This window comes from Grampus griseus, assembly GCF_964374135.1.
Source record: "Grampus griseus genome assembly, chromosome: 9".
NCBI classification, from domain to species: Eukaryota; Metazoa; Chordata; class Mammalia; order Artiodactyla; family Delphinidae; genus Grampus; species Grampus griseus.
In genome coordinates this window covers 77840267-77865789 of record NC_139003.1, presented here as the reverse complement: position 1 = coordinate 77865789, position 25523 = coordinate 77840267, and the positions used below count along the sequence as shown (strand labels likewise).

The 25523-nt window shown below is 36.4% G+C and overlaps 1 protein-coding gene across 1 annotated transcript in view; it reads right to left on the bottom strand.

The window, feature by feature from the left end:
* SEMA3D (semaphorin 3D) overlaps positions 1–25523 on the bottom strand; it is a gene marked incomplete at both ends in the record, with an annotated part of 133847 nt that overhangs the window by 80456 nt on the left and 27868 nt on the right. The window contains one exon of the mRNA XM_082661799.1: positions 3604–3666. Within this exon, the coding sequence (XP_082517925.1) occupies positions 3604–3666 (63 nt within the window). The remainder of the gene's footprint in view (positions 1–3603; positions 3667–25523) is intronic.

Sequence of the window (25523 nt, the reverse complement as noted above, 5' to 3'; positions counted from 1 at the left end):
GAATAAACATCAAAATGTCACCAGCTATCTCTGGGTAATATTCATGGGGGAAGAACTATTTACAGATGAATTCTATATAATTTGCAAACTTTCTACAATGAACACTTTGTTTTACTTTAGATGTTCTTAAAAAAGAAAAAAGAAGAAAAGAATGTAATCAGAAAACTTTAGAGATGGAAGACCCTTTAACCCTATGTAATGTCTCCATTGACAAGGTTGTGCGCCTCTACAGTTAAGCCGACGACTCAGGCTGCCCACACCCCATGCATTCTTTTGCCTGGACTGAGCAGCTTACCCCACTCTTTTATAGCAGGACCAGACATTTCTTTAGTGACTTTCTTTTGAATAATATTTGAAGCAGACACAAAATGCAACCAAATAGCTTCCTGTCACCTCTTCCCTTCCTTGGATTAAACCGGGGACTGTGCTCAAGAAAGTGGAATAGCTCTCTTTTGTTTCCTCTCCTTCCACTCCCTTCCCACGCCAATGAGCTAACTTTCATTATGGTAAATAATTCACTATTTTTCAGTTATATAGTACCTTTGTGTAAAGGGACAGTCTTTCCAAACACTTGTTAATTCAAAACACACTCTTGGGAAGTAGGTAAAAATTACTAGAGAGAAGGGAGGAGAGAGGGTAATGCCAAAGGCAATAAAAGATGTTAATAAAACCACACACTTGCCTCAGTTTTCTGTTGGCCCAAATCTATGTAATGCTGTAAAATGAGGATCTGCATTATGGTTATCGTGAAGAGAGAAATGATTTGAGGGATACAGTTTGTAGACCTTACACATAGAACTCAGACCTTGATGTGTAGATTATAGTGTATTATAAGAGCATAGATGGTGGGGCAAGCCTTCTGGATTCAATTCAATATTTACTAGGTATGTAATATTGGGCAAGTCATTTAAACGTTCTGGCCTCAGTCTTCTCATCTGGAAAATGAGGAATAAAAATAAAATCTAACATACTGTATTATTGTAAGGATTAAACGAGATTATAGGTATAAAGCTTTGAAAGCAGTTCCTGGAACATGGTAAGTGCTATAAAAATGTTAGCTATTCTTAGTAACTCTAAAATACAGTATTATTTTAAAGGGGCAAATTGAAAAGAAGGAAACAAAGACTTGCATTACACCTACCTAATTCAACAGCAAACTTTATAGACTTCCGTAAAAAGAGAGAAGCTCCCTAAATCTCTAATCCTAGGTTAACAGTGTACTTAAAGTACACAGTGTACTTTAAAGTGTACTTAAAGTCAGAGGTGACTACAAGCTCTCAAATACAATTGAATTGGAAGAATAGGTTCCATATACTGAGTCTTATGTACTCTCTAGGATACCACCTTCAAGAAAGTTTATCACCCTTTGTTTTAGCTTGATAAGAGGGGCAACCGAGTTACTCTACCACTGGAATTAGTGAACATACTGAAATGAGAAAACTGTCACAATTAAAACTTCACTGATTAACCTTGAGTGCTTATCCTTCACCTGTTCCATGGGAAAATTGACACTACTCTGTTGGAGTAGATTTAAAACACCCTTTTCCTACTTGCCTCCTTATCCTACACTCAATACTGATGAAACACAAAAGTGTTCACACTGTTTATGACATGCTTCTACTGTTATGCAACAAAGTAAATTTGAAAAATCACAACCAAAGCATCTTTCTTTCCCATGAGTTCAAAAAAGTACTGTTGCTTTTGCAGACTGGGGCACCTGCTCCCAGGGCATCTGACATTGAACAGGGTGGAGAGATTAGAGACATGAAAGGAAGAATATATCCTACATTAGTTTACACTCTTTCATTTCTAGCAAAATAAATGTAAAAACTTTTTCCTGTTGCATTTGAAGCACACACTCTCTGATATATTTCTGCTAACATAAATGTGCCCCAAAAGTCACATTTAACACTAACTGAATACAGAATGAGGCATAACCAAAAGTTTTTTCTTTTACTTTGTTTTGATTATTTTGTTTTGCAGGACAGTCATCCTTCAGTATCCTCGGTGGATTGGTTCCAGGACCTTGACATTTATCAAAATCTGAGGATGCTCAAGTCCCTTATATAAAATGGCAAACACACAGCCTCCCATATACTTTATCTCTAGATTACTTATAATACTTAATACAATGTAAATGCTATGTAAACAATTGTAAATACAATGTAAACACTATGTAAACAGTTGCCAGTAAGCAATAAATTCAAGTTTGCTTTTTGAACTTTCTGGAATTTTTGGAATATTTCTGATGCACGGTTGGTTGAATTTATAGACTTAGAACCTGTGGCCAACTGTACAGTGGCTACATATAAGGAATCATTTGTGTAATATCTATATCCCTCATTAGATTAAAAGATCCATGAGCGCTTTCATACACTATTAATGCACATATTTAGGCTCTTAATAAATATTTGTTGGATAAATGAATGAACAAATGAGTGAATAAAGTCTTCTAACCTTCCCCTTAAGTTCATTAGGCAACATACGTCGTGTTGCTTTACCTTTATCACAATAATAAAGTGAGAATTGTTAAATATAATTTTGCTTTCATACAACACATACTGTTTGCTGTTATTAAATATGAGGGCACTGCTCAGTTTAATACTCCTGGGTTATAGTGGTTAGAGGAAACATTCCAGGATACTGCAAAGGAAGCCTCATGTCCATGCTTTTGCCCAAAGTTACAACTTTTTCATCTTGAGTTACATTCAGGATTTGATTTCTTTCGCCAAAGAAGAGCAATTCTCCCTATCATTACAGGGCAAGAAGTCAGGGCAGAACACAGAGCATCTGGCCTGAATCAGAACATTCAGATGAGAAGAGGCAGTTAGAGCCACAGCATTGCTGGAGATAAAAAAAAGGCAACACAATTTGGGGAAGCATGTAAGACAGCCTGGACAGTGCAAAAGCAATCCAGACAAGACACCCCAAAGATGATGAGGGCAGTTATACCAGTCAAAGGGGTTTCTCTGGTCCTTAAGGGAGCTTAAACTAGAAGTTTATACTAGGACCCCACTATTTATCCTTTATAAATTATTTCCTATAGTTACTCTTACATAAATTTTGGAGTAAATTATTTCTAGTTCTTATTCCAGAATGTTGTATTATTCATTTTCAACCAATCTTTCTTAATAGCTCTATAATGTCTACTTTTGCAAGAATTCTTGTAGATGTTGTAAGTTTAATTTCACCCCAAATTAAATTAAGATGTCAAGTGTGTGTTTGTAATGCTAAAACCACTGATGATTTTGTGTACATTCACAAAATATATGCATTAGATGAAAAACACACAACCCTAAAAATACAGTATTTTCTGATGGTTTATTTTTAAATATTTCAAATGTATTTCTGAGATTTTTTTGTGAAGAAAATACAGTCAGAATTAACACTTTGGAAAGGGTAGTATTTCTAAATTTCTGAGAACAATGTCATTCCTTTTGGCAAGGTAGAAACATTTTATACCATATTAATCTTTACACAGAATATTAGTGTAGTCTTAAAAATAATATACTAATGCCATTAATTCAATAAAACCCAATATAAATATTTCTTATCATATCAGCACCAGTTTAACAAAGATGTTCTTTAAAGTCTCATACTTACATTGGCATCTTTCCCAGCTAATTTACACAATTCCACCCGTTCCTTTGCAGCAGGCCAATAAATCTGTAAAACATTTCAAGGTGTGTTAGAATCTGAATATCTAAAACACCACACAATTCTAATTAGGAAAGTGAGTGTGTGAAATTAAAGAGTGGCTATCAAGACAAAAGCATGCTGTTAGATAGGATGTAGGAATTTTGAGATTTAAATATTTTCCAAAGCCACCCTAAAAAGATTATAAGAAAACACTGGGCAGAATCGCCCACTTGTTAATCTTCTAATTTCTTTTAAAATGTATTTAATAATAGATAAATCATGTTGAGTAGGCCATAACTTCCTATTGTGACGTCAACGGAATTTCAGGTTAGCATTTGCTTAGGTAAGAAATTCTTTTTACCCTGTTTTTCTGTGTTTTCTCGGACTGGTAGTGCATTATAAACACACGCAATGAGGTGTGAGAAACAGCTCTTTGTCACAAGCATAAATTATCACTCCAAGTCAAAGACCAGTGTGGACTTGTTGACAATATTTAACACAGATAGAGCTGAGATGCACCTGTCATTTAGTTAAACATTAAGTAAGACAATAAGCATTATCTTATTTCAATCTCACAATACCCTATGAGATACCTGTACTTACTCTCCCTGTTTTCAGGTCAGAAAATTTCTTCATACAGTCATTAAACAAGTCAAGGGCCATGAAGCTGGTTCGCAACAGAGCCAAAATATGACCCAAAGTCTGCCCCTTGAACTGGGAGGGTCTCAACCACTACATAATAAATATCATTTGGGCAAATACATTAAGGACAAAGGCAGAAGGCTCCTTGATTGGTCACTTTTAATCATGCTTTATCAGTCTTGAACTTATCACAAATAGTTTTTCGTTTTTTAACAAATTTTAGAAATTCTTCCAGGAAGTTTTTCAGAATAAGTCCCCAAACAGTTACATTACTCCTTTAGCTTACAGAAAGAAATGCTCTTTGTTAAGCTATAGACAAGAAGAAACAAGAAAGTCAAGCTCTTAGTAGCTTATATGTTCCAAGAGTTCCTGACAAACCTTTATTATGTTTCTCACCAATGTTAGCAGAAAATATTTTAATAGGTGGGGAAAAAGGAAAATATCCTGAGGGAATACACTGAAAGAGACTTGTTAAACCTGGAATGAACAAATGATTTAGAAGTCACTAATGTTTATATGATATTATCCTCATAGTGAAATTTTAGGGTTTTATGTCTCTGAATAAAGAAGAACATAGACTAGCACTTACAGTCTCTGAAAGACAAATACGATTAAATTACTGAGATTTTTAAATGAAGTAAGGTTGTTCATTTAGAGCACATTTTAACAACTACAAATTACAATCAAAGGGTGTACATAGATAGGGTCGTTGAGCGCCAACAGCAGGTTCAGGTGACCAGCTAACCTGGATGTGGTTCACAATGAAGACCTAAAGAGGCTATTTATAAAGAATGCTTTAAATCACTGCAATTATACTTTCACATAATTTTGAATAGTAGCCAGCAATAAAACATGAATGGACTACAGCAATGAAGAGCAATATGAATGGACCTTAGCAATTCATCATTAGGTGAAAAAAGTATATTCCCCAAAATGACAAACAGCATGATCTCCATAGAATAATGTTTAAAACAACTAAGATAAAAGACACTTTTTAGGTATATATGTAGATACAATAAATATGTAAAAAGAAATGCAACAGAGTGATGAATACAGGGCTCAGAAAGATGGTTACCCAAGACTGATAAAAAGATTATACTGGCGGTAATAAACAGGTTATTTAACAGATTTTAGCTTTTGTTCTGGATGGTGCATTTTCAAGTGTTTACTACATAATTAAAAACAACTAAGTAACAACAAAAAAAAAAAAAAAAAAAAACAACTAAGTAATGTAAGCTAGTAAATAAATCAAAAATGGGCTATGCACAGGCCAAATGATAGTCGGTCATCGACCTGGAATCATGAAGTCCTAAATAAATGAATATATGAATAGCAAAAATAAAACACCGTAGCTGTCAGGAAATTTGACAGTTTCTTCACATTTTTTGTTTGTTATTGTTTTGTTTTTTATTGTTTTTGTTTTTTGTTTTGTTTGTTTTTGTTTTTAATCACTGGTAGCAAAAATACTGAATTGAGTGTTCTTTTTTGCCCCTTAAAAATAACATCCTGAATTTATGAAAACTTTGCTTCATATTTGAACTTATGAACTCAAGGTATCCTCTCACTTTTTTCTTGCTGATTCTTTTTTTATTATTTATCATTGTGGTAAAACATCCATAACATAAAATGTACCATCTTAGCCATTACAGTATTGTTAAGAATATTCATTTTGTGCAACCAATCTCAAGAATTCTTTCATCTTGCAAAACTGCAACTCTATACTTGCTGATTCTTGAATATTACGGTGATTTTACAAAGGATAACTTTGTATCATTGGAATGAAAATAAATGGTACACAGAAAGCATGTCCATGATGTGTCAACTGGTTTAGTCACTAGTTCATTTTATTTGGTCTCAAATTAGATTAATATTTCTTTGAATCCTTTCAATATGTCAGATCTTGTTCTTTTCTGTTTTATACTATGGTCAGATTTAGTCACATTTCAGAAATAAATTTAGAATAAATATTTGTAGATTTGTTCAGACCTGAATATTTCACTGGTATTAGTACTACACAAAAAAAGAAAGAAAGGGAAATACAGGACTCTTTCACATGAAGTGTGACTTAAAAAGGAAAAAGAATATCACTGGGCTCTATTCTTTTACCTTTAACCAGTGTATTGGGTGATTTGAGTTGAAGTAAATTATGAGACGAATGATGTTTCTAAAATTAATTTTGAATGTATTTATAGGAGCTTCAAAACGGAGGGAGTTATTTAAAGATTGACAAAATGTGGAAGCAATCTTCTTTATCATTTTTGAAACCTAAATGGAAGTTCCAAGGTTAGCACAGAGTAGTTACTGTTCATTAACCATTTGTTCATTAGACACATAATTATGAAAGGGCTTCTGTATACCTGGCAAGGTGTGGCACTGAGGTGCTAAGATGTGAGTCAGGAAGACAGATCTGTAAACAGATAGGGTACGTGCACTTCCATAGGAGATATAAACACTATAAGAAGAGAGCAAAGAGGATAGAGCCACTAGCCATTGTTTTAAATTACTTGCTTTTAATAGTTTCAACTCTAATGTAACAGTTTAGCTTAGCTTAATAGTTTCAACTCTAAATTTTGTCTTAAAGACTTGATACTAAAATCGTAATTGCAGATTCTTTTTTCTCTTTGCAAAGGGATACAAATTTCTAAAAGATGTTTTAATGGTTTTGTTGTACATTTTCAGTTATTAATTTTAAGTCATACAACTGTAAATTAAATTGTGTCATCCTAGTAAATGAAGCCATAAAACTAAAAGGACAAGCTTCCAACAACTGGGTTTTTGATTAGTGAGTAAATGTTATACGAAGATATTCAAGCACTGAGAATTTGTTGGACTCCAAAAACCAATTTAAATATATCTTCTAATGTCTGTTTACAAAGCAGATTTTTTTCCCCAAAATGTTATCTCACTTTTCATCATTCACCTTCAATCCCATAAAGTCTAAAACCTGTTAAAAACAAAAATTATCCTTGGATCATTATTGTTATAGCATAGGAATTCTAAGATAGTATCACAAAGACAATTTTACTTCTTAAGGAAACATTTAAGCCTTAAAAATAAAGTTATTGAGGCTACATACTGGCTTATTTTGACACAGTGCTGTCAAGAATTTAGGAATCACAAATAGAATTATCATAATAATAACAATGTAGGAGACATCTGATTGTCTTCCAGACTGTAAACATTTACTTAAAAGGAAAAAAAAATAAAAATCATTGTAGTTGTGCCAATATTTAAAAAGCTATCATTTTAATTATGATTTATGGTGAGATTTTCTTTTACTTGCCCATTCTAGTCACTAGAATAAGGGTTTTTTAAAAAAATATTCCTTTTGATCCCTTTTGGTAAACAATGTGAAGAGATAAAATTTCACATAACTCAATCTAAAAATAAAGCAAAACAAAAAACAACCAAGATTTCCACACACTCTTATACTTACATAGGATTGGCAGAAATATGTTCAAGTAACATATTTGTGTTTCAATAATCTTTTGAAGTGACATATATAATGTGACATATATATCTCTGTCTTTATCTATCTGTATAAAAGCATTCCACCACTTCCGTATATTTCTAGTCAAACCGTGTGTACATGTGTAGATGGATACAGAGGGGAAAAAGAGTGAGAAACAAAGAGAGATAGACAGATACATAGAGGGAGAGAGAGATGTTAACTCTGATTGGGTATAGAGTATTTCATATATAGTATCAAGTTTCAGCATCGTTTACACAAAAGCCCAAGAGGTACCTGAGATCTTGAAATTATTTCAGTAGCCCAGGTAGTACACTTTGAGATTGCCTCACTCTCACACAGAAATCACACCCCACACTTAAAAATACAAAGTCCACAATATCTATAAAAGGCCCTCTTGATCATTAATTAGGTAATGGGAAAGTTTTGAGGTAGTGATTATTACTACTCTCTTTGCTTGCTGAATTTGTCAAAAGTAAGATGACATACACATTTTCTTGCACTTTGGTGCTTTGAACACACAGCATCATGCCATATTAAAAGTTCCATTAAGCAAGACAAGCAAAACACATACCACTATTTCTAAAACTTGATGCAGCTGTATTACTTCTTTAGAAAGTTACCCACAGACATTTTTCTTTCACTTATCAAAGAGAGGCATACCAGAAGCAGAGGTGCTACTTGCATAACTGCCATATTTTAATTGTCCTGAAATATTCCCACAGAATGCTGGTTCTTAACATTGTATGATGTACCAGATACAGCTTTTAAGCTATCATTTTGGTGGGAGTAGTCTTCAGGACTTTGGAGCCCAGACATCAAGGATATCAAATATGTACAAAGCTGCTCTCTCCACCCACATGTAGGACAGACATCAGAAATCAAACAGATCCTTTCTGTGGACCCTGATAAGCCCAAGAATTTCTCTCAACATAGTTATCTACTGTGTAACCACTAATTGATCCACTACAAAATAATTAGGGGCTGCAAATTGGTTTTAATTTGAGTGCTAATCTTAGAGATCAAGTTGGTAACAGAAAACTACATGGGAAAGAAGAGAAGTAAGTAAGTTTACAAAATGTCTCCACTTGAAGATGATAATTTATGGGTTAAAGTTTTAAAACAAGTATGTCTGATAAGTCAGTTTCCATATTCAGCAATTTACTGACTTAATCATGTTAGTATGTTTATGTTGTTTTCATAGTATTTCATAATTGAAATTGATCATTTCCAAAAAATTAATTTTTGCCTGTTATACTTGGAAGGATCAAATACTAACCTCTAATAATATATATGTAGTGCTCACTTTGGCAGCACGTATACTAAAATTGAAATGACATAGAGAAGATTAGCCTGGCCCCTACACAAGGATGACATGCAAATTCATGAAGGGTTACATATTTTTAAAAAAAGAATGAGTAAAAATATGTACGTATCTGTTTCCTTCAGAGTTATAGAATGTAGATTACTAGTATGAAAAGAGATCACTCTGATGAAATAAACATTGTCTTCACTGTCACTTTACATAGGCTTATATGCTATAAAGTTAAATTTTAAGCACATTTTTCAAAAGAGATTTAATATTAATTTCCTTATGAAACGATAGCAGGAGCTGTATGCGTTTAAAAATACAACCTATGATCTAGTTATCTTATATTGATTTTATTTGCTTATCTCTATCCAAAATCCAAAATGATTTGTTTTTTAAAGCATATTTACTTCACTTTGAAGACAAATAGGCAGGAGGAACTCACAGTAAAATGCTGCAATGTCTCTAACAATTACTGTTTCATTTATAAGTTATATAATTCATTAACAGTTATCATTTCATAACGTGAAATGGCAGGCACTTTATTTTTAATTATTTAATCTTAGGCAAGTTACAGAAACATTCAAATAATGATAAGGCCTTATAACAACATCCTAAGGAAATTCTAATTATATCTGCTCTTTGTTTCATCTTTGGAAAAGCAATTTAATTGACTCAAGTTAGCAAGTGCAAGGTCAGTCAAATGCCCTTTGGCCTAATTCAGAGATGCCAGGACAACTGAATGGAATACACAAGAGGAAGTTACAACTTGTTCATAAAACCTAAGTAAAGACAAAAACTCACAGCCTTAAAAATGCAAGTGGCCACCTCTGTCAACGAACAGGATTCAAATTCTTGACTGGTTGTAAAAAGGTTGGGAAAATGCTGCTCTAGATGCCATATGATACAAGGATTTGAACAACAAAGGGAGCAGTGACTACTCGAGTCTCAGTTCCAAGGACAGAGAGAGGTAGGAGATCTGAGCTCAAAGACCGAAGTACTGGGAAAAAAGGACAGGAGAGCCAGCGGTAAAGCACGGAAAACTGAAGGCGGCTGGGGTAGAGACTGTTACAGAAGGGAAGTTTCAATTCTCAAGGTTTGCGTCTAATCGCCCACATAGCTTCATTCATGAAGTCTTGGGTGAGAACTGTCTCTCCCTTTCCTGTTTTAGGACTCAGCCCAAAGCCTCTTTGACATTTAGCTTTCTTCCATCAACCAGCTCCGAATTCCAGTACACTCGCGTCTACCACATCCATCTGCCCCTTTCTTTTTGCAAGTAGATTTAGTTTGGGACCTTTTCCTGGCATAAAGAGCAATGAACTGCAGTGGAATTGGAAGACATGGGTTCGAGTCTCTACTGCACCACTTGTTAGCAGCGAATGCTGCACTGCCAAATATCATCTTAGCATTAGCCCCAGAATGAGTTTGTTCTGCCTGGAATGGCAGGAGCTCAATAAATATACTGCATGAAAATGAGAAAAATGCTACTGTATCATACAAACTAAAACGAAATTTAAGAAATCCACAAATGGCTTGGTGATTTTGAACTTGTGGTGCAATTACACTTGTGGATAAATTTCAAAATTTTGTGAGGAATACAAGTCACAGTCTCCCTTCTCTTCTTACAGGAAGTATATGACTCATTAAAGCTGAGAAGTATATGACTCATTAAAACTAAGTGACAAGGGACCTTATGTTTTCTTCCTACCCTCTTTAGCACCTGGCACAGCCCACATACATAAAAAGTACTCGGAAATTATTGAAAAGTGATCTGCAAAGTTTCCTTTAAAACTGGAGACAGAGACAGAGTCCTTGTCGAGTTCTGGCAGAAGTCTGAGCAGTCTGACAACATCCTGACAGTCCATTACAGTGACCAGATGGGACCTGCACATCAGCACCCGGGCGGGGGAGCCCGCCCATCCATGAACGAGGCAATTGTTTCACCTCTGTGATTACTAGACAGCATGTGCTCCGCAGGCAATAGAAGCAGATTAATCACCGTGAACTAAGCAGGGTGCCTTATACCAAAACTTAATTTATTGGGGAGTCCACAGGGTTTCCAAGGGTTTATATTTTATTTCAAGTATTAACTAAGAATAAAGAGTGGCAATTTTCTTTTGTCAACCATGACTTGATTTCAAATGAGAATTTATTTATTCTCAGTCTTTTCGCCTAAATAATAGGCTTCCAGGGTCACGCGTTAGATGAGAACGTCTTATGCAGCCGTGAAGTGAGTTAATGAACTAGAGTCCGAAGGTCATTCTGATTTATAAAAGCATTTCTGCTTATACTCAATATAAAGCAAGCAAGTACAGGATCCCCGTGTATGAAAACCCTCGTTTTAGACTTCCTTAAGGAAAGGGAAATAACAAAGTCCTTTTCATGCTACACAAAAAAAGGGTGTTTAAATATGCCACTGAAAATTATTATAGTTAAAATTATAAAATTTCGATTAGTGATTTTTCTAATAACAATGATTAAAATAGGAGAACATTTTGATGAATTTCAAGTAAACTAATTTTTATAATTACGTACCTCATTTTCATGTTAAATAAGGAGAAAAATAATACGAAATTACATTACAATTGCTGGGAAGAAGGAAAAAAAAACGTTGAGTCATTCCATGTTTATAAATGTGACAGTCTGCTCAAAAAGAAAGTCAATCTTCTTAAGAGTGTCTGAGTTCTAGCTTTTAAGTGTTTTAAGTTTACCAATGTTTCCTTTTAAATAGTTCTGACTGGTTTTTGGTTAATAAACAAAAGAATTAAAGTTCTTAAATGTGAGGACCTAAATTTTATTAGCAAGGTGAAATGAAATTCTCTCAAGTTATTCCATAAAAACATGGAGTTCTCTTTTAGGTAGGTTATACATTTATATTGCTTTGATACATTGCTTTCTCATTCTAAAACCCATGGGAAAACTTCCTTGTTTTCTGCCAGAAACATATTTAGTGCTTTTTACCTTAAAAACAAACGTCAATTACATTAAACATCAAAATTTTAAGTATTATACTGCTTTTGCCTTCAACACTGTAAATTTAGCTAATACGTTTTTGTTGGGGCCCGGTTAATAATCTTCACCTTTGTTTAGTTAACATGACAATTCTTTGAACATTTTATGTAAAACATTTACTTTTCACACATATCAGTTTCAAGAGAAAAGATTTCTAATTAAATAAAAATAAAAAAGATAAGTATTGTCTCAAAATGAAAGTAAACTATTTGGAGGCTAATTGTTAGATTATTTAAAAATGGATCACTGCATGTCCTACATTCTCGTTTATTAGATTCTCGGTTACGGCTTAGCTTTGCTAGAACCCAACAGAAATAATACTATTGAAAAACATGGGAAACAAGATGTAAAACAGCAAATGTTTTGAATAAGGCTATTAATATCCAAAATGCAAATAATACTAATAAGGATACTGACATTCCCCATTTGGTTACTCCTATGATTCTAGCGTGTATACATCAGGAATGATATACAATGAGCTTGCCTGTTATATTTGGAAGTAAAGCAAAATTCTTTTGAGAGCTCATTTTATGGCTTAGATAGTAAAGCAAGATGTTAAAAAAAGAAATTTTAGCTGAGAAAAAATTTAAAATGAGATGCTAGCTGAGGATGCAAAAATCTTCAAAGTAGGTGGCCAAGAATCATTTAGATGATTTCACCTATGTTCAAGCTATACGATAGTTGGACACTGGAACTTACGAAGTTTTTTCCTTTCCCTTGAGAAGGATATTTTGTCTGAGACAGTTGTGTCATGTGTCTTACAAGCCTCAGGGTGAGAAGCAGGTGCCAGGAAAGGGGCTTTGATGGGACCTCGAGAAGCACTTACTGTTGAACATGCCATTTGTGGGACATTGTGGACAAATGTCTAAAGGGTGAGAGAGACTGACAGGTTTCAGTGGACACAGAGGCCAGGCTCAGTGGCTATACTGATATCAACCTGAACTTCTAGAGTGTGCCAGGAAAATACACAAGACAGCTTCCTATGGAACAGATGGGAGACATGGTCATGCAAAAATTTGACGGCATGAGGTCACCTTAGGTCCTGTTCAAGAAGGCTGAGTGAAAAGACTTCAGAAGTTAACACCTGGTGGAACTGCAACCTGTCTCAGATAAAGAATGAGGACACACCAGTCAGAGGAGAAATGCAGTCACGCTTTTCCAGAAAATTGCAAGGGAAAGAAGTCCAGAAAGAGGAAATTCCAGAAACTCACAGAGGGGCCAATGAAAGAAAAGTCACCCTTCTTTAAACGTCTGACAAGACCAGAAAGTTGAGAAGTGAGGTCCCTCTGACAATGGCAAAAGACATTTTCCTGAACCCCTCTCCTCTTCTCTTCTCCTGATACGACACCATAGGGTCAGACACTGACTGTAATAGCTTAGAGAAGAGGAGGAACGCAGTCAGGGTCAGGAGAGAAGAAGCCTCTGAACAACTCCCTTCTCAGGAACCTGCCCTCCCTCCCATGGCGTGCCCAAATGGGGACAGGTAGAGCGAGCGAAGGTTCAATTTTAAATGAGGTTGGACACTCTGTTACATTAGACTGGACCTTTTAATTGCTGGAAAACAACTGTCTGTACTCTCTAAGAGTGACCTTGAAAGCCATGGGGTCTGCTGGAGTCATCAAACAGGTCCAGGGAGAAGACCCAGTCCCACAGAGCAGATTGAAAGGGACTGTGTGAGGTAAAATAAGTTGTTTATTATTATACCCCATGAGTTGATATAACGGTTGCTGCTGGATTAGTAGGTAAAATAAATAACAACTGTAGTCTCAGAATAAGTTTATTTCTCACTGGTCTACTCATCTGTCTCTATAACCCACTTGAAAAACAAGAGAAGACAGAAGAAAGAAAACCAAGAAACAAATGCTTCATTAATAGATACAAAAGCAGTACTTAGCTTAATAAATCATTCCCTTCCCAGGATGTTTGCTTACATCCTGGTTTAGAGACTCACTCCACTTAAGCATGGTTTGAACTGCGTCCAAAATGAGTAACATTTTCAGATGGAAGGATCCCAACAATTCACTAACTCAAGAAGCCAACTAAGTAGCATAACCAGAGAGGATTGGACATTTTTTTTTTTTACTGTCAACCATGACTCCATTGAAAAAAAGGGAGAGAAGGAGAGAGGGAGAGACTTTCAGCTTGTATATATTACTCCTAAAGTTTACATAGAGAGGGCTCTGGATTTTACATGAATTATTGCTAGGACTACTTAAGGCCAGCTGAGGTGGAGAAAGTTCACTTGTAGTCAGTGACAGATGCCATGTAGTTTAGGATAATTTGTTTAGAAACCATAGGTCCTTAAACCATATTGTACAAGTGTCAAACACTTTCATTATTATGATGTCTACACTGAACAGGTTTCTCATGCATCACTTATAAATTAATGATAAATGGATATAAATGTCTACAGTTGACCACATTTTTCAAGGACTACTAAAATTCCTCTGATTCTAGAGATGGGGTACGTTAAGGGCAGGGAAACCTAGTTTCTTTAACGTAAACTATGAGAAGTTTACACATGGAGGGGAGAAATGACTCTTCTACTCTATTTCTCCAACATGTTTTCCCCCATCCTAGCTGGACAAGGAAATAATAAAACTTGCAGTCCAAATACAAACTATTTAATTAAAGTGTTAACAATAATTTACATTTACTCATCCATTTTGGACTAATTCGAATCCCATGCACAACATGTGATCTTTTATCCCCCTCCCTGAATTCCTATGTGATCTGTCTCATTATTTTGGACATTTAAAATTTTTCTGACTTGTCTTATTTTAACTGTGTTATGTCTTATCTTCCTAAGTAGGGCATGAGCAATGACAAGACCTGAGTGTTATATTCTGTTAGACGTTCTTAGCACCAAGAGTAGATACTCAAATTTTTCTATGAAAATAATAAACAAACAAAAAACCCTGACTAAAGTAGGACAAAATAAAGAAAATTATTCAAAGTTCAGTTACTAAAAACTATTCCAAGTTTTACTTCTACAAACACATACAATAAATTTCAATCCCAGAGACTGACAAAACCAAATCAATCAAAGCAGCATTATTCTAGACATAATTCTGCTAGAAAATACTTTCAATGACACTTGTCATATTTAGTTATTTGATTTTTTAAAAATATGTTCTCTGTACATTAAATATTTACTGGATAATGCTAAAAACTAGTACTACAGAATAATGATGTAGTCTTTAATTCTCTGAGTTAAGTTGTAATGTATTCCCTCCTGACGATGTCACCCTCAACAACAGTTAACAATACTGAAGGGAGAAAACTGACAGAGTATCAGCAAATGTGAAGAAATCTGCAGCAGATTAGATTTTACAAAACTTAGATTAAATAATCATAGAGAAGTTTTATAGAGGCAAATGAACTCTTACATAAGCAAGAGAAGTATTTGTACATGTTAGCAGATTTTTCAATCTTTACAATGCAGTGTGGAGAAAAATTATTTCAAGGATTTTTACTTGCAATGAATGCTTTCCAAGATATCTCCTGAAAGAAAAATAAATCCTTCCAGAAAATTTCCTTGTAGAACTAGCTAATCTTTATAATTTTCTCTGGAGAGAAAATATACACTCTTCTTTCTGATTGTCTGAGAAACCTTTTATGATTGCTTCAAGAAATCTACATTAATTAGAAAAAAAAGTCCCCTAAGCAAATTATTTTTTTTCAGAAAACTTGTTTTCTACTCCCTCTCTTTAAGTGTAGTGATCAACGTGATTGATTCCTGAACACTTCTTCCACCTAAAGCAGTTGATTCATATAAGCAAATCATAGTTTCCCCATCACTCTTTCAAGTAAGCTTAAGAATTGGAATTGACATGTTCCTGGCCAATGAGATGTGAGGGAGAGTTCTTTAAAAGGTTTCCTTGGTGGGCTTCCCTGGTGGCGCAGTGGTTGAGAGTCCGCCTGCCGATGCAGGGGACATGGGTTCGTGCCCCAGTCCGGGAAGATCCCACATGCCGTGGAGCAGCTGGGCCCGTGAGCCATGGCCGCTGAGCCTGAGTGTCCAGAGCCTGTGCTCTGCAACGGGAGAGGCCACAACAGTGAGACGCCCGCATACCGCAAGGAAAAAAAAAAAAAAGGTTTCCTTGCTCCTAAGGATGAGACATAGTGAGTAATGGTCTTTTATTCCTTTACATTTCCTTGTCTGAATGTGACTCATGAAACTGTTATAGCCACTTTGCTACCAACCTAAGGATAATGCCAACACCAACAATGGCAGACAGAAGAGACAGAAAGAACTGGATTATTCACAACATTGTTAAGTAGATGATATTACCATTTACATAGCCACTCAAACTCTGTACATTATTCTTATTCTATAATATAACAAATTTCCTTATTTTTTACCAGCCCAAGTAAGATGTCTTTTAAGCTGACAGCACACTAATTGATTAAAGAGTAGTATATTGGTCTCACACTCAAGAGAAGAAAAGATAACAAAATTACCAACTCAAAAAACAAAATGAACATTATTTAGTATCCTTTATGTGTAAGACACTGTAGTATGTACTAAAGGAGAATCAGAAGTGTAGAAAAATAGTTCCCCTATTCAAGGAGTATACAATTAAGAGGGTCATATATTTACACAAATGGATAATAACAGTTCTATCGGATAGGACATCTGACACTGGTATAAATATATAAAATGCGCTAGTAAACACAAAGAAGAGTTATGTCTCCTGAGGTAAAAGAGCAGTATTAGGTAAGTGCCTTCAAAAACAAAGAGTGAGATGAGCAAGAAAGTGAATGTCAATTTCACAAAGTTGTAGCAAAAGCACAAAACTTGAAAGCTATTCATTTTGTAACATGGCAGTTAGAGTAAAAGAAAGAGAGAAAAAGGAAAGCAGAAAGTAAAGTACTAGTGAGGGAACGAGGAAGAGTGGATAAAAATGAGACTGGAAACAGAGAAGAAATGGGTAGGAAGGGCCTTAGAAGTCAATACTGGAAACAGAGCAGAAATGGGTGGCAAGGGCCTTGAAGTTTATTCAAGTTCCTTGGAAATCAAGAACTCCCAGAAGCGTGTAAACAGGGAAGAAATATGATCAGATTTTTGTTTTCTAAGAGATAATACGATGGTCATGGTGAATGGATGAGATGGGGAGAAAAAGGAGATTCTCTTTCACAAGATAAACCCAGATGAATAATGGCATTATCATTTATACTAGAGAAAAATATTGAAGGGCTTGCCACCTTCTCAGCATGGCCTATCGGCTGAGGCTTTTGTTGGGACTGCGTCACAGCTTGGTTCTCCCCTTGTCTAACGCTACTTCCTTAGTGATGCCCTCACAAGTGTTGATCCCAAGAACACTCCCTTACAAATATCCTATAAGCTAATCTTCATATCATAGTTGGCCTCTGGGGGAACTCAACCTACAACAAAACTGTTGGGAGTGGTTAAATACAGTTCCACATCTTTGTCCTTGGAATGGGATCACTTATGTCTGCATCTGATTACTCCATTTTGATCTAGTGTTGCGGGAATGGCATGTTGAATCAATGTGCATTATCTGTCCCAAACCTGTCCCAGAGAGGAATCCACAGGGTACCTGAACTAAAGAGAGGCCTTAGGGAACAACTCTAGAAAAAGCCTACTTAAAAATTGAGGCATCACATCCCTGGTGATGCTTATACTTGCCCTTAGGTCTATTAAGTCCCTGTAGAAATAATTTTTTTTTAAAAGATCAGAATATTACCTCTCATCAAAATCTCAGAGAGTTAAAAAAAAAATTCAGTCTACTTAATTTTTACTTTCTAGATGGAAGAAATGCCCTGAAAGGTCTAATTTTGACTTTCTCCCTCTACAGCCATTTACTCATCAAAGTTTATTGATCATATACCTGCCCCATTCATTGCAGAAGACTCAAAAATCTAGTCTGAACAGAGTAAAGATAATAACAAGGATATTATTAAATATTTATTATGAAAATACTTTTGTAAACGATTTTGCTATTACTTCTGGTGATTCCACTCTAAAGGCTTGTGACAAATATGAAATGGCAATGGCTGTTTTTCAACAGGCACTTCAAATAAACATATATCCTAAATTTTGATACTTCAAATACCCTCTATAGAATTTTTTTTTAATTTCCCAGAGGAAAAAATTCCCAACCAGTCACTCATAACTCAATTATGTGTTGTAGATTGCTTTAACTCTAAAGAATACAACGGACATCCTTCAGCCCCAGAGTCCCAACATGTGTGGTTTCTTCCACAGAGCAGTCTGGATTTTTGCGGAGGGGCACTGAGCCAACGCAAACCACGTAGGTCTAAACACTGCTAAACTACTACATCTTGACACTTACTTGCTACTGTGGAGTAAGTACCTTTTAGCACTGGTGTGATTTATATCAATTTTAAAGGTGGATACCTACATAAACATAAATTCTTACCTTTACATGCATAATCCCTTTATGAATGGTTCATTTTACAAAGATAAAGAAAAATCAGTTAGGCAGAAAATCTCTAGTACAGACCCTAATTTTATAATGTGTTCAAATGACCATTTATTTCAATAACATAATATGGGAAAGCAATATTTCACAAACATTTATTTTATTAAATATTAGCACATTTCAAGCATGGAATATGGCCAAAGAGAGATTTGCTTAAAATAGCCACAGAAGGAAGTTAGCTATCAGAATTTATTTTAAGCAATGATCTAATACACTCAGTTCAGATAAATGGACTTTTTCTTCCAATCCCTGAAGGCAGAGAACAGCACAAGAACAAATTCCCTTAAAAGTATGAATTGATTTTTGCTATCTTCTAAGACTGAGACATATTTAGAAAAATGCTTTGTTAGCTATGTAGCGTCTTTTAAAGCAAAACTGCAAAGTTGAATAGGATTTTCTTTGGACACTTTCATAAAAAGACTCATCCCCTACTAAGATATTTACTGATGATTTAGATATTAGTTGATACCATCTATAGGCTATATACTAGAAGCATGAGTACTTAAAAAAAATTCCTAAGGAAAAAATATACCCTTAAGAATAAATGGGGAGGACCTTCAAGATGGCGGAAGAGTAACAAGCGGAGATCACCTTCCTCCCCACAGATACACCAGAAATACATCTACACGTGGAACAACTCCTACAGAACACCTACTGAACACTGGCAGAAGACCTAAGACCTCCCAAAAGGCAAGAAACTCCCCACGTACCTGGGTAGGGCAAAAGAAAAAAGAACAAACAGAGACAAAAAAATAGGGACGGGACCTGTGCCAGTGGGAGGGAGCTGTGAAGGAGAAAAGGTTTCCACACACTAGGAAGGCCCTTTGCGGGCAGAGACTGCGGGTGGCGGAGGGGGAAGCTTCGGCACCGCGGAGGCAAGCACAGCAACAGGGGTGCAGGGGGCAAAATGGAGAGATTCCCGCACAGAGGATCGGTGCCAACCGGCACTCACCAGCCTGATAGGCTTGTCTGCTCACCCGCCGGGGTGTGCGGGGCTGGGAGCTGAGGCTCGGGCTTCGGTCGGAGCACAGGGAGAGGACTGGAGTTGGTGGCGTGAACACAGCCTGAAGTGGTTAGTGCGCCACGGCTAGCCAGGACGGAGTCCAGGAAAAAGTCTGGACCTGCCGAAGAGGTAAGAGACTTTTTCTTGCCTCTTTGTTTCCAGATGCGCGAGGAGAGGGGATTAAGAGCGCCACTAAAAGGAGCTCCAGAGACGGGTGAGAGCTGCAGCTATCAGCGCAGACCCCAGAGACAGGCATGAGATGCTAAGGCTGCTGCTGCTGCCACCAAGAAGCCTGTGAGCAAGTACAGGTCACTATCCACACCTCCCCTCCCGAGAGCCTGTGCAGCCCGCCACTGCCGGGGTCCCAGGATCCAGGGACAACTTCCCCGGGAGAACGCACAGCGCGCCTCAAGCTGGTGCAACGTCACAACAGCCTCTGCCGCCACAGGCTCGCCCCGCACTCCATGCCCCTCCCTCCCCCCGGCCTGAGTGAGCCAGAGCCCCCGAATCAGCAGCTCCTTTAACCCCGTTTGAGCAAAGAACAGACGCCCTCAGGCGACCTACACGCAGAGGCAGGGTCAAATACAAAGCTGAACGCAGGGAGCTGTGCGAACAAAGAAGAGAAAAGAAAATTTCTCCCAGCAGCCTCAGAAGCAGCGGATTAAAGCTCCACAATCAACTTGACGTACTCTGCATCTGTGGAATACATGAATAGATAACGAATCATCCCAAATTGAGGAGGTGGACTTTGAGAGCAAGATTTATTATTTTTTCCCCTTTTCCTTTCTGTGAGTGTGTATGTGTATGCTTCTGTGTGAGATTTTGTCTGTATAGCTTTGCTTTTACCATTTGTCCTAGGGTTCTGTCTGTCCGTTCTTTGGTTTTTTTACTTTTTAAAATTTTTTTCTTAATAATTATTTACTTTTTACTTTAATAACTTTATTTTACTTTATTTTATCCTCTTTCTTTCTTTCTTTTTACATTTTCTCCCTTTTTTTCTGAGTTGTGTGGTTGAAAGGCTCTTGGTGCTCCATCCAGGAGTCAGTGCTGTGCCTCTGAGGTGGGAGAGCCAACTTCAGGACACTGGTCCACAAGAGACTTCCCAGCTCCACGTAATACCAAAAGGTGAAAATCTCCCAGAGATCTCCATCTCAATGCCAAGACCCAGCTTCACTCAACGACCAGCAAGCTACAGTGCTGGACACCCTATGCCAAACAACTAGCAAGACAGAAACACAACCCCACCCATTAGCACAGAGGCTGCCTAAAATCATAATAAGGCCACAGACACCACAAAACACACCACCAGACACTGACCTGCCCACGAGAAAGACAAGATCCAGCCTCATCCACCAGAACATAGGCACTAGTCCCCTCCACCAGGAAGCCTACAAAACCCGCTGAACCAACCTTAGCCACTAAGGACAGATACCAAAAACAACGGGAACTACAAACATGCAGCCTGCAAAAAGGAGACCCCAAACACAGTAAGTTAAGCAAAATGAGAAGACAGATAAACACAGAGCAGATGAAGGAGCAAGGTGAAAACCCACCAGACCTAACAAATGAAGAGGAAATAGGCAGTCTACCTGAAAAAGAATTCAGAATAATGATAGTAAAGATGATCCAAAATCTTGGAAATAGAATAGAGAAAATATAAGAAACGTTTAACAAGGACCTAGAAGAACTAAAGAGCAAACAAACAATGATGAACAACACAATAAATGAAATGAAAAATTCTCTAGAAGGAAACAATAGCAGAATAACTGAGGCAGAAGAACGGATAAGTGACCTGGAAGATAAAATAGTGGAAATAACTCCTGCAGAGCAGAATAAAGAAAAAAGAATGAAAAGAACTGAGGACAGTCTCAGAGACCTCTGGGACAACATTAAACGCACCAACATTCAAATTATAGGGGTCCCAGAAGAAGAAGAGAAAAAGAAAGGGACTGAGAAAATAGTGAAGAGATTATAGTTGAAAACTTCCCTAATATGGGAAAGGAAATAGTTAATCAAATCCAGGAAGCACAGAGAGTCCCATACAGGATACATCCAAGGACAAACATGCCAAGACACATATTAATCAAACTGTCAAAAATTAAATACAAAGAAAACATATTCAAAGCAGCAAGGGAAAAACAACAACTAAGACACAAGGGAATCCCCATAAGGTAAACAGCTGATCTTTCAGCAGAAACTCTGCAAGCCAGAAGGGACTGGCAGGACATATTTAAAGTGATGAAGGAGAAAAACCTGCAACCAAGATTACTCTACCCAGCAAGGATCTCATTCAGATTTGATAGAGAAATTAAAACCTTTACAGACAAGCAAAAGCTGAGAGAGTTCAGCACCACCAAACCAGCTTTACAACAAATGCTAAAGGATCTTCTCTAGGCAAGAAACACAAGAGAAGGAAAAGACCTACAATAACAAACCCAAAACAATTAAGTAAATGGGAATAGGAACATACATATCGATAATTACCTTAAATGTAAATGGTTTAAATGCTCCAACCAAAAGACATAGACTGTCTGAATGGATACAAAAACAAGACCCGTACATATGCTGTCTAAACGAGACGCACTTCAGACCTACGGATACATACAGACTGAAAGTGAGGGGATGGAAAAAGATATTCCATGCAAATGGAAATCAAAAGAAAGCTGGAGTAGCAATTCTCATATCAGACAAAATAGATTTTAAAATAAAGAACATTAGAAGAGACAAAGAAGGACACTACATAATGATCAAGGGATCGATCCAAGGAGAAAATATAACAATTGTAAATATTTATGCACCCAACATAGGAGCATCTCAATACATAAGGCAAATAGTAACAGCCATAAAAAGGGGAAATTGACAGTAACACATTCATAGTAGGGGACTTTAGCACCCCACTTTCACCAATGGACAGATCCTCCAAAATGAAAATAAATAAGGAAATATAAGCTTTAAATGATACATTAAAGAAGATGTACTTAATTGATATTTACAGGACATTCCATCCAAAAACAACAGAATACACATTCTTCTCAAGGGCTCATGGAACATTCTCCAGGATAGATCATATCTTGGGTCACAAATCAAGCCTTGGTAAATTTAAGAAAATTGAAATCATATCAAGTATCTTTTCTGACCACAACGCTATGAGAGTAGGTATCGATTACAGGATAAAATATGTAAAAAATACAAACACAGAGAGGCTAAACAATATACTACTTAATAACCAAGAGATCACTGAAGAAATCAAAGAGGAAATCAAAAAATACCTAGAAACAAATGACAATGAAAACACGACAACCCACAACCTATGGGATGCAGCAAAAGCAGTTTTAAGAGGGACGTTTATAGCAATGCAATCCTACCTAAGAAACAAGAAACATCTCAAACAACCTAACCTTACACCTAAAGCAATTAGAGAAAGAAGAACAAAAAAACCCAAAGTTAGCAGAAGGAAAGAAATCATAAAGATCAGATCAGAAATAAATGAAAAAGAAATAAAGGAAACAATAGCAAAGATCAATAAATCTAAAAGCTGGTTCTTTCAGAAGATAAACAAAACTGATAAACCATTAGCCAGACTCATCAAGAAAAAAAGGGAGAAGACTCAAATCAATAGAATTAGAAATGAAAAAGAATTAACAACTGACACTGCAGAAATACAAAGGATCATGAGAGATTACTACAAGCAACTCTATGCCAATAAAATGGACAACCTGGAAGAAATGGACAAATTGTTAGAAAAGCACAACCTGCCAAGACTGAATCAGGAAGAAATAGAAAATATGAACAGACCAATCACAAGCACTGAAATTGATACTGTGATTAAAAATCTTGCAACAAACAAAAGCCCAGGACCAGATGGCTTCACAGGCGAATTCTATCAAACATTTAAAGAAGAGATAACACCTACCCTTCTCAAGCTCTTCCAAAATATAGCAGAGGGAGGAACACTCCCAAACTCATTCTACGAGGCCACCATCACCCTGATACCAAAACCAGACAAAGATGTCACAAAGAAAGAAAACTACAGGCCAATGTCACTGCTGAACATAGATTCAAAAATCCTCAACAAAATACTAGCAAACAGAATCCAACAGCACCTTAAAGGATCATACACCATGATCAAGTGAGGTTTATCCCAGGAATGCAAGGATTCTTCAGTATACGCAAATCAATCAATGTGATACACCATATTGACAAATTGAAGGAGACAAACCATATACAATCATCTCAATTGATGCAGAGAAAGCTTTTGACAAAATTCAACACCTATTTATGATAAAAACCCTCCAGAAAGTAAGCATAGAAGGAACTTTCCTCAACATGATAAAGGCCATATATGACAAACCCACAGCCAACATCGTTCTCAATGGTGAAAAACTGAAACCCTTTCCACTAAGGTCAGGAACAAGGCAACGTTGCCCACTCTCACCACTATTATTCAACATTGCTTTGGAAATTTTAGCCACACCAATCAGAGAAGAAACAGAAATAAAAAGGAATCCAAATCGGAAAAGAAGTAAACCTGTCACTGTTTGCAGATGACATGATACTGTACATAGAGAATCCTAAAGATGCTACCAGAAAAGATGCTACTACTAGAGCTAGTCAATGAATTTGGTAAAGTAGCAGGATACAAAATTAATGCACAGAAATCTCTGGCGTTCCTATACACTAATGATGAAAAATCTGCAAGTGTAATTAAGAAAACACTCCCATTTACAATTGTAACAAAAAGAATAAAATATCTAGGAATAAATCTAATGAAGGAGACAAAACACCTGTATGCAGAAAATTATAAGACACTGATGAAAGAAATTAAAGATGATACAAATAGATGGAGAGGTATACCATGTTCTTGGATTGGAAGAATCAATATTGGGAAAATGACTCTACTACCCAAAGCAATCTACAGATTCAATGCAATCCCTGTCAAACTACCAATGGCATTTTTCACAGAAGTAGAACAAAAAATTTCACAATTTGTGTGGAAACACAGAAGACCCCAAATAGCCAAAGCAATCTTGAGAACGAAAAACGGAGCTAGAGGAATCAGGCTCCCTGACTTCAGACTATACTACAAAGCTACAGTAATCAAGACAGTATGGTACTGGCACAAAAACAGAAATATAGATCAATGGAACAGGATAGAAAGCCCAGAGATAAACCCACGCACATATGGTCACCTTATCTTTGATGAAGGAGGCAAGAATATTCAGTGGAGAAAAGACAGCCTCGTCAATAAGTGGTGCTGGGAAAACTGGATAGCTACATGTAAAAGATTGAAATTAGAACACTCCCTAACACCATACACAAAAATGAATTCAAAATGGATTAAGGACCTAAATGTAAGGCCAGACACTATCAAACTCTTAGAGGAAGACATAGGCAGAACATTCTATGACATAAATCACAGCAAGATCCTATTTGACCCATCTCCTAGAGAAATGGAAATAAAAACAAAAATAAACAAATGGGACCTAATGAAACTTCAAAGCTTTTGCACAGCAAAGGAAACCATAAACAAGACGAAAAGACAACCCTCAGAATGGGAGAAAATATTTGCAAATGAAGCAACTGACAAAGGATTTATCTCCAAAATTTACAAGCAGCTCATGCAGCTCAATATCAAAAAAAAAAAAAAAAACAACCCAATCCAAAAATAGGCAGAAGATCTAAATAGACTTTTCTCCAAAGAAGATATACAGATTGCCAACAAACACATGAAAGAATGCTCAACATCATTAATCATTAGAGAAATGCAAATCAAAACTACAATGAGATATCATCTCACACCAGTCAGAATAGCCATCATCAAAAAATCTACAAACCATAAATGCTGGAGAGGGTGTGGAGAAAAGGGAACCCTCTTGCACTGTTGGTGGGAATGTAAATTGGTACAGCCACTATGGAGAACATAGTGGCTATGGAGGTTCCTTAAGAAACTGAACAAATTACCATACAACCCAGCAATCC